The sequence below is a fragment of the Diceros bicornis genome, chromosome 25 (assembly GCF_020826845.1).
Source record: "Diceros bicornis minor isolate mBicDic1 chromosome 25, mDicBic1.mat.cur, whole genome shotgun sequence".
NCBI classification, from domain to species: Eukaryota; Metazoa; Chordata; class Mammalia; order Perissodactyla; family Rhinocerotidae; genus Diceros; species Diceros bicornis.
This window is the reverse complement of record NC_080764.1, coordinates 21,761,170-21,771,694: the sequence shown is the minus strand read 5'-3', so window position 1 is coordinate 21,771,694 and position 10,525 is coordinate 21,761,170. Positions and strand designations below refer to the sequence as shown.

Here is a 10,525-nt window from a genome sequence, read left to right as displayed (position 1 = left end):
TTGGCACAGTGTTTGGTAGGGCTAAGTCTGCCCAGCTGCGCTCTCAGCCACAAGGGAAATTAAATGAGACAGTGTGGCTGGTTCAGTATAAATCAATCAGGGTCTTTTGAAAATGATCTTGAAAACGCATACTAATGAAGGCAAGCGAGTAGTTGTCTTTTCATATAAATTAATTTTAGTCCTGGTCTCTGAGGTGCCATGCATGTGGACAAAGAAAGTAAGGTGTCTTTTTAGTTTGACCACTTGGTAGTTCATATTTCTCCATCAGTTCCATGAGAGTTTTGGGAGAAAGTGTTCAAATCTGATATAGTCCACCAATATCTTAAGTTGGATTTGTGTGTCTGCTTGCCATTTTGAAACAAAACAATGGCTACTGGTCTGACTTTCTTTGCCCATGGCCCATATATTTTTAAGTGTACAATTCAGTGGTTTTTAATATATTTACAAAATTGTACATCAGTACCTAATTCCAGAACAACTTCTTCACCATCGCCCAAAGAAATGCCATATCCATTAGCAGTCACCCCCAATTCCACCTGCCCTCAGCCCCTGGCAACCTCTAATAGACTTTTGGGCTCTGTGGATTTGCTTATCCTGGACATTTCATATAAATGGAATTCTACAATATGTGTTCTGTTGTGTCTGGCTTCTTTTGCCTAGCATAATGTTCTCAAGCTTCATCCATGTTGCAGCATGTATCATGATTTCATTCTTTTATATGCCCTGTAATTTTTTTAAAGAATGTTTCTTGAAAAAAAGTAAATGCTAACTATTTCTTAATAGAAACTTTTGCTATTCTTAGAGGAGAAAATGAGACAAGATATTCAACATAGAAATTTGACTTGACAAATTAATATTAACATATTAATAAAAAAGAAAAATTTCAAACCCAATCATTAAGAACTGGTGAAAATGAAAAGCTAATGGGAGCAGAAAATTGTCATCTGAATACAGAGATTTTTCTTTATAAGCTTAGTGAAAATTCAGGTATATGTTGCATTGGCATATTACAATTTTTATTTTAATTTAATTTTTTATCATACAGCAAACTTCTTGCACTCCTGGGTTGATGCATGCCTCTGTCAGACAGAAAGAGAAGAGCAAGAAGGAGCACGAGGCTGCAGCTGAATTTAGAAAGTTAGAGGTGTTCTCATAGCCACATGAGATGGATAGGAGATTCCTTCCAGTAGGCGAGAGAGCAGAGTGCAGACAACAGATGTGAGAAAGGTCCTCGTAGCTGTCAAGTTCCAGCATCCTTGTGCTGAAGAAGAGGCGGTGCCAGCATGATTGATGTCCAGAGGGAGTTTAAAAGCACTGGACTTCTCCCCAGCTGCTTGTCACGCTGACCTGCACCATCTCTCAACTGCTTGTGGGGTTTCTATCAACTAGTCCTGGAAGAGAACAAACTCTTTGGAGAATAACATTTTATTGTGGCCATGCCAGAACCCACTAAGAAAGAAGGTAAGACTAATCCATAGATCTTTTTAAGAAAGTGTGTTTATTTTGGTATTTTCAAACAAATGTCCAATTTCTTAAAGAGACTATAAAATAATAGAATCACTGTGATTTAAGGAAAAGATGCTTTAGAGTAAAGAGACCAGAGGAAAAATATAGTAAGAGTTATAACCAATTGAAAAATATCTGATAATGATAGTTTATGAAGGAATATATATAAAATGATCAAATATAAGTTTATTATTCAATTGCAAGGGATCCTTAAAGTGTAATTTGAGGAAGTTAAATAATCATGATGAGCAGATTGCATTTTCAAGTATATTTTCTTAGGTTCAATCACAAATTTTTCATCATATATTTGCAATTTGTGGGGGGTGGGAGGGCCTTGGAATGATGTCTTAAATGGTTAATAAATTTGGTCAAGATTTCAAAAAAGAATTTATGACTTTTACAGATTTGCTACATTTTTTGTGGAAAGACGTTTAAAATATACAGATTTTACCTGAGTAAAAGAGAATATCTTTGATTATCACTGATTGATTGTTTTCTTTAATGAGTTTTATTTTAGATAATTTCATAATATGTAGCCTTTAAAAATAATTAAACCAAAAATATAAAAATATTATTCATTAGAAGAAAAGTTTCCTCCAATGAACAGTTTCTCCTTTCTATTAAAAAAAGGAATATTTTAAAACTACTAATTAATAACATAACTTGGAATTAGAATTACTAAAATGACTAATGAAAACCACAAATTAACAGCACATGTACACTGAGTTTAATTTTTAATGGAAATCTCTTTTTAAAATATTGTTTCATATCAGTCTCGATTAGTGCTTACCGAATCTTTATTTTTCACTTCTGCAAACAAAAGCAAAAAGAAAGATTTGCAGGGAGCATAAAAATAGTATTTAGCTTTTTCATTTTTAATTCTTAAAACTGTTTTTAACCATCATTTTGAAGAACCTTGAAAAAGAAGCTAGACATTGAACCCAAAGTTGAAATACTAACCAAGCGTTCAAAAGTCTTTGAAATATATTTTCTTTATGTAATTAAGTAACCAGTGTTGACAGGCTGTGGTGATCAGTTTACAGGTTGGCTTTCCTTAGTGGTGGAGGGCATTGATGGATGAAGTCTTCCGCCCAAAATAACCACACCAAATGCATGCATGAATATGGGAACCTAATCCTGACCATCGGGCAGTCAGGCCAACCCCCTCTAAAGTGTCTTATTTGTAATGCAAATGATTTACATGTGTATTAAGTGTCCTTTTTATTTGATCTGTCACTTGACTAGCCTCTTCAAGGCTCATTTGGATGAAACGCATTCTATGTTTTCTGACTGAGGACGGAATATCGTTTTAATTATCCTGCATTTAGTGGATATGTTTGCATGTGTTATTTTAAAGCCCAACTGAAAATGGCAAGAAAGCTGAAAAACTAATAAAAAAAAGATGACAGACTGTAAAGCCCATAAAGCTAGTTAAATTATTCTGATTGCCAGATGTGATAAAGTTTTACTTTTTGTCTGACAACTCACTCTGATCCATTCTACTTTTAGAGACAATGAAATTTTAGAACTACAAAGAGGAAAATGTATCTTTAACTTCAGGGTCCCATCCCCCCCCAAAATATATATTTTTTATCTTTTTGAATAAATTAACACACATACCAAATACCTCATGATCTTCTTTTGCCATAAAAGAAGAAGTGTGTTGATATTCTGTGTAGGAGTCCCCCCACCCAAGAGAGTAATTTTATACTCATAGATTCTTTGGTTAGTTTAAATTTGGATGGTGGGAGTGGGGATAAAAAGAGAGTTACTGATATATTTAAAATCCTTAGAGGAAGTACAAGGATTTTTTTGTTTCCTTACCAGCAGAACTGATTCTTAAAGGAACCGCACCTTGAAGAGTTTTCCTGGTGAAATCATTATATTTTAATATTGTTTACATCAGAAGAGTGAGGATAACGGAAATTCAGGAACTAATCTGGTCCTTGCATCTTCTCCTAACCAATTGCATTTTCAATGGGGTTGGTTTTGTTCCATACAAGCATCCCTCTGAAAGATAGCCTCCAGAATAAAACAGGCCACCAAACCAATTCATCAAAGTCATTTCAAACTATCTGCAGAAACACTCCCCAGGGACAGGTTCCTCCAGCCCCTACAGTTCCTCTTACATCTCTTCCCCAACTGGGAGGACTATGCAAAGAAGGATGTGACCACCCGCTGTGAATCGTGATAAGATAATATGGGCCGGTTTGGCCCCCATAGGATTCAGGAGGACCTGGCAACTCTTCAAAAGAGGCTGTTTTCAGCAATTTAGGATGCAAAAAAATGTCTCTCTCAACTATCTCCCAACCTACAGTCACCTAATCCTGGGAGCTTCATGTTGGGTCTTGAGAGAGCTGGTCCTTCCAAGGAGGAGGAGGAAGGACAGGTATAACTTTGGACCTCAAGGAGGAACTCTAATGGAAGTAATTAGTCAACAGTCCTTGTTTAGACCCTTGAAAATATTCTGGATGATTTGGGAATCCCTTTTGGAGAAAAAAAGCATTATTTCTAACGAGCAACCACTTCCCACTGCCCTCCTCTCCATCTTGATCAGTTGTGTATTTATTCTTCGGAGGATTATATTATTTATGCTGTCAGTTCCAGATAAAAAGCCTATCTTACACTTTAGATTCATGCAGAACCTGAGGCCCAGTAAAATTAAGTTATTCTATTCAAATAATGAGAGAGGATATAGAAGGAAATTTGAGATTTGTGGGAATCTCCCAGATGCCTTGCTGACACATTCATTTACGTATCAATCATTAATCGAGCACTTAACATGAGCTAGTTGCTGGGATTTCAGAGATACATACAACACGGTTTCTAAAAACCCTCACAGTTAATTGCCTCGGGGTCATATTGTGTTAAAAAATCACCTTTCACTGGAAATTTTTCTTTTCTGTCAAAAAGCAATTTTATCAGCACGAGATTAGAAAACTGCAATAGCCTTTCTTCTGTAGTAGAATCTCTAATAGTTTAAAAATACTATGAATGGCTCTTAAACCCATAAAAATTATTTCCTCAGAATTTTATCAGTGCAGTATATGATAATTAAAACCATAAAGCCTGGTTCTTTAATATCCTTAGATAATTGTTAACTGTCAGATTCTACAGAAACTAGAAAAATTCTCTTCCAGAACACCAAGTTGAGGCCTTAACAAGAATTTCACCTTTTGTTATGTAGTATATCAAGTCCTTTTATATTTTATGTACTTAACTTGTGGGAAAAGGGCAAAAGTTCCTCCTTGGTGCTTGTGTGCCGTTCAGAAAACGTTGGGAAAGACACTGTAGTTTTCTCATCTTCCGTGTAAGATCTCTTCATGAAAACTCAAACATATGGCAAAACATAACTCCATTTATGACCATAATTTTAAGAGGCCATGCTGATAACTCCAGGAATCAAACGCATGGCATTGTTGCTACAGATTCTTCTGCTGTATCAACATACAATATCCACCTATCGAATCTATCTTGGCCTTTTTTTTTTGTTTTTGGTGAAGAAGAGTAGCCCTGAGCTAACATCTGTTGCCAATTCTTCTCTTTTTGCTGAGGAAGATTCACCTTGGGCTAACATCCGTGCCCATCTTCCTTTACTTAACATGTCGGACGCCTGCTACAGCATGGCTTGATAAGCTGTGCATAAGTCCACGCCAGGGATCCAAACCCACGAACCCTGGGCCACCAAAGCAGAGTACTTGAACTTAACCACTGTGCCACTGGGCTGGCCCCTATCTTGGCCTTTTTCAGTAGAAATAAGTAGGAACATGGTAATGGAGAATAACTTTTTTCAGTCCACAGTCTTTACTTTGCTATATCTTGCTTTCTTGGTCCCTACAGATTTCATCACATTTTCAAGTTCTGCTAAGCCCCAAACCTATCTGAATGTAGAGCAGCATTCATCACCTCTTGCCTATTTCTCAGCATCACTCAAGGCTTAGTCATCATCAGAAAAGGAGCCCTAGTGATGGGAAACCTCCTTCTCATATTTACTCCTTGACCTTCATTTTCCACCTGCATGAGACTGATGGCCTATTTCAAACACCAAAATAAATTTGTCTTTGGAAAAGTCATCTTTTATATAGAATAGTACCTTTCCTTCAAATTGGGGAAAAGTTAATTTGTTGGAGGTAAGAGAAAGAACGGGAGAAGGGGAAGGAGATATTTTCTCAAGGGCAACTATTTTCCTCCTAACTTCAAATGGTTCATTTAGGCCAAGTTGAAGATTTGAACGAGGAATAAAGAAGTTGTACGAATGAATGCCACAATAGCTGTTTTTTTCCCCTGAAAAAACTTTGCCATGCCGTACTAGAGAAGTATGGTGTAGATTTGAGCTCTCTGTCGTAAGAAGGAATACTCTGCGGCAAATGCACGCTAGAGGGGCTTAATACTTGGCAAAATCATTCTTTTTCAGTAGCCTGCTTCTGTGACTGTCCGAACTGCACCTGTTAGGAAGATAAATAAAGGCCTGGCCAATTCTTTCCTCTCAAGCGCCCTAAATATATCGCTTTAAAAAAACGTTGGAAAAACAAGTTGTATCCTTGCTTCTCGTCCAATAAGTCTGAAGAAGTCTCCTCCAGGCCTTTCAAAGAGCAGGGAAGTCAGGGTAAGGAAGTTAGTTCCTCAAATGAACAGACATAGAAGTTAGGTTCTCTGGTGGGTCTGAGGGACCCAAGAGAAAGGGAAATGCAAAGCCCTTACAATCCTTTGTTGTCTCAATGGCTCGCTTTATTTTAGCCTTGAGACGTGGCCTTGAAACATTTTATTTTCAGCCCCTATGGACACACAATTCACAGTATCCTTATATATAGCAATTTCAAAGTATCCCTGAATCCAACATGCATGTTGGAATAAACTGAAGGCTGAAGTCACTTTTAAGAAATGCTGGTGAGCAAAAATAAAGAAACAGGCGATCTTTTTAAAAACTTGAGCAAATATGAAACAGTGCTTTTGCAATACTTTTGTAAACAAATAGATCGTTTTTTTTTATTTTAGAAAGTTGTGGGAAGAGGCTGTTGTGAAAGGAAATAAGTGCTGTTGTTTCTATAGCCCTAGAAAGCATTTTTGTTACGTTTGCTCACATTTCTTACGATTGTTTTACCTAAAATGTGTTGGTAAGCCCCTTATGGACACACAGAGAAGAATTTTTATCATTGTTAATGATTACTATTTTTATCTGTGCTCCTGCTTAATTAGTCCGTGAAACCTATATTAAGAGACACAGAATACTGTTGGCAGCCAGTGACTTCTGTGGTAATTCTAGACCTCATCTCTAGACACACTTGAGTGTGTTAGATAATAAAGGATGGGTTAAAGCTCTAGTAATCAAAAATAATCAGAGAAATTTTAATTTCCTGTGTGTACCTGACGGGATATGGACGTGTCTTCTTTCTTTGCTTTTATTCCATGTGAGTTTTTGATGGGAACAGATGTCCTTTCTTTGATTGGTTCTTTGATTGATTCAGAGTATTGCACCCTGGAGAAACTCAATAAATACACAGAAAGGTAGTTACTGAATTATTGTGTTCTGAGTTAGGGTAATCATAAAGTAGCTATTGTTTACTCAAGAGTAGTTTTCTAAAATTTGAAAGCATAGTGATTAAGGAATATGAAACTGTGAAAAAGAAGAGATTTTATTATTTAATTTCCTGCATACATGCAAATTGTCTCATAACCAGAAAGAACAGGGCTTCTGTGTCCACAACTTTTTATAAAGATAGCCAGCAAATATCAAAGTTACAATATTGTCTGCTCTGCTCCTGGTGGATAAGCCCAATTTTAACGTACAAAGGGTCATTTGTTTTGGACAATCACACAGAGAGACAACAAGCTAATTTTAGGATATTCGAATTCATGGGGCAGATTATTCATGGGTTTTCGGTTCTTATATTATGGGCGATGTATTATTTATGCATTTCCAGAGTAAAGTTTGAGATTCCATCAGACTGGGACATGAAGTGGTGGATTTGGCAAAGAGAAAGACCAGGATCATTTAATCACTTGCTTATTTCTCTCTCTAAAATGAGTTCACAAAAAACTAACTGTAATCCGACTTTCATTATGCCTTTCAAGTTTGAAATTCACTTTGATAAGTCTTTTGCCTTCTTATACTCCCTTAGGAATCTTTTTATGGGATGATATGGCAAATCAGTACAATTCCTAAAATTATGTTTAATAATATGTCAGGTGTTAGATCTTATAATTTTGTTTTATTCTTTTTTGTGTGTGAGGAAGATTGGTGCTAAAGTCTAATGCCCATCTTCCTCTTTTTGCTTGAGGAAGATTGTCCCTGAGCTAACATCTGTGCCAATCTTCCTCTATTTTTGTATGTGGGACACCATCACAGCATGGCTTGATGAGTAGTGTGTAGGTCCACAGCCAGGATTTGAACCTGTCAACCCCAGGCCGCAGAAGCAGAGTGCATGAACTTAACCACCATGCCACTGGGCCATCCCCTGTTTTATTCATTTTTTGACTTGTACTTTAGATGTTTACAAGAAGCTGGGGCTAAAATTTTTCTTTTTCTCCAAAATCGTCCAATTCTTCCTCTAAATAGCATCAAATCTCTTTTTACTTATTTATTTATTATTGAGGTCACGTTGGTTTACAACATTATATAAAGTTCAGGTGTACATCATTATATTTCAACTTCCATATAGACTTCATCGTGTTCACCACCAAAAGTCTAGTTGCCATCCGTCACCATATACATATGCCCCTTTGCCCCTTTAACCCTCCCTCCACAAAACTCTTTTTAAATTCCTCAGGAATTCTTTGCTTGTATCAGGTAATAGTTTTTGCCTTCTATAAAAATTTTATATGTCTTGGAACAGAATGCTCTGCTTATAACTAAGAATTCTCCTATTTGTGTAATTCTACAATTTAATTTTTCATTTTTTCAGTTAGATGTCTTCAGAATTGTTCTGTACATAGAATGTATTTTGGCTTTTTTCTTATGCATATTAAGTAATATTCATTTTTAAACATAGTGACATACACAAAGTATACTATTTGTAGAACATTCTAGACAGTTCAAATTCCAGCTGCACCATGTCCTGAGTCACTTACGCTTCATATGCCTCAGTTTCCTCATCTGTAAAATGTGAATAATAATAGTACCTAACTCATTGGGTCTTTGTAAGAATTAAATGAGATAAATCAGGTAAAAAGCTCAGAACAGGACCTAGCACATAATAAGAACTCAAGTATTTTCCCTCTAAAGCAGGAAACTCAGAAATCTTGTCCAGCATAAAGTATTAAATGCCTCACATTTAATATAAACTTTGAGGGTATTTCTGCCAACACATAACAACCACTATAAGAAACATAGCAACCACTGCTCACCTCTTTATCTTGTGTTAATATTTATAATACATTCTAAAACAGCTGCTGTTATCATCATAACCATCATTGCCACCACCATGAGTATTTCCTTTTTTCACTTGTAGTGAAACATCTTAGCTTTCACTCATGGAAGCTCAGATCAAATAAGAGGCCACGGCCTCTGTTGTGTTCCCACTAAAATGTGTTATGTCCAGCTGAGAGTCTCCAGTTGTTAGCCAGACGATGATAACCAGTTGTTTCTTCACTGTTCCGTTGTAGGGGCGTGGCCTTTCCCACTTAGATGAAAGAGTCACTCTGCACAGTTGAACATGTAACTATATCCATCACCAAGGGTTATAAGGCTTTGGTTTGTGGGACATTAAGATTTCTCTTCCCACCAGGGGTGCTCTTGGCAGGTGGGGTCTTCCTTGGGTCTGACTATTTCTGAAAGAACCATGTAAAGAACTCTCTATGACCACATATGGATGTGGTGGGTGATTGATTGAGTGGCTATGTTTACTGCTGTGGAATTTTATTTTTATGACCCCACCTGGCATCAGGCCTGTCCTTCCTCTATTTTTAAAAAGTCATCCAATGTGAGGCCCAGCAATGGCTTGGGGCAAGGCCTGTAAGGGATTTATTTGATACCCCTATAACTACATAAGAGTGATGTCATTGTAGTGTCGGTCTGCCCAGGAGCAGACCCCCAGGAAAGGCATAATAAGGGACTAAAGGCAGAAATTGTTAACAATTCAAATCACATTTGCAATAATTTCCTTTTGACCTGTGCTACATTTTTAAACTTCTTCAATTTGAGTAAAGCTTTTCCTGCACCACCACCCCCCATCGATGCCACTCTAATCCCATTTGATTCTTACTCTAAAACATGGTAAGAATAATGATAAAGAGACAAGTCATCAGATCTTAGCAAAAGATCTTGTTATCATCCAGTCCCATGTTAACTGGGAGAAGCTATTTGTTGCTATGTAACAATAACCAGATTTTAATCCTCTTCCTGTGAGGAATGACATCTTAAGCTGAAAACACGTGTAATTACGAGGACGTAAGAACAAATTGACTAGGAAAGGGAAAAAACCCTGTGGATTCAGGGAAATTCCATCGAGCTAAATAATGAGTCACTGAAAATTTACATACTTGCTGCACAATTAGACTTCATCTATTCGGAAGCTTAGAATACAATCTTTGTTGATATTGGGCCACAGTAAATAAGTATAGAATAAATTGATTGAATCAAATTCTGAATGGCTGGATTCTCTGGATAGCAAAGAGTTGATTTTGTTCTTGAACCTTATTATTTCAACCAATTTGGATATAAACATGCCTAAAATATAATATATTACTCCTTGCTTTTAAAAACAAAGTACAGTGGATATAATTTAACTTTGTCATAAATTATCAGTATGAGTTATTGTATCACGTGATATCCTAAGAGCCCAAATTATTTGCCTTTTTGTTAAATGCGCTCATATTGATTTGTATTTTGAATTTGTGTCTGATATTTCATAGCTTTCCTGTTTCATAAAAAACAGATGTAAAACCAATGAATCACTTAGGTAGTAATCAGTAAAAGTTTATTGTGCACACACCAAAAAGACAGTTTGCAAACTGGAAGCACTCAAACCAAAACACGGAATGAGGGTCAGAGGTATATTGTTATAAAGCTCTTATACAGTGT

The 10,525-nt window shown here is 36.5% G+C and overlaps 1 protein-coding gene across 7 annotated transcripts in view; it reads left to right on the top strand.

Annotated features, from left to right (window-relative positions):
* Positions 1 to 1,377: 1,377 nt before the first annotated feature.
* Positions 1,378 to 10,525, top strand: part of MYBPC1 (myosin binding protein C1) — a 91,137-nt gene continuing 81,989 nt past the window's right edge. For all 7 annotated transcript variants that reach the window (XM_058568567.1, XM_058568564.1, XM_058568568.1 and 4 more), the window contains exon 1: positions 1,378 to 1,461. In XM_058568567.1, coding sequence (XP_058424550.1) covers positions 1,437 to 1,461 — 25 coding nt within the window. In that variant the 5' untranslated portion in view covers positions 1,378 to 1,436. The remainder of the gene's footprint in view (positions 1,462 to 10,525) is intronic.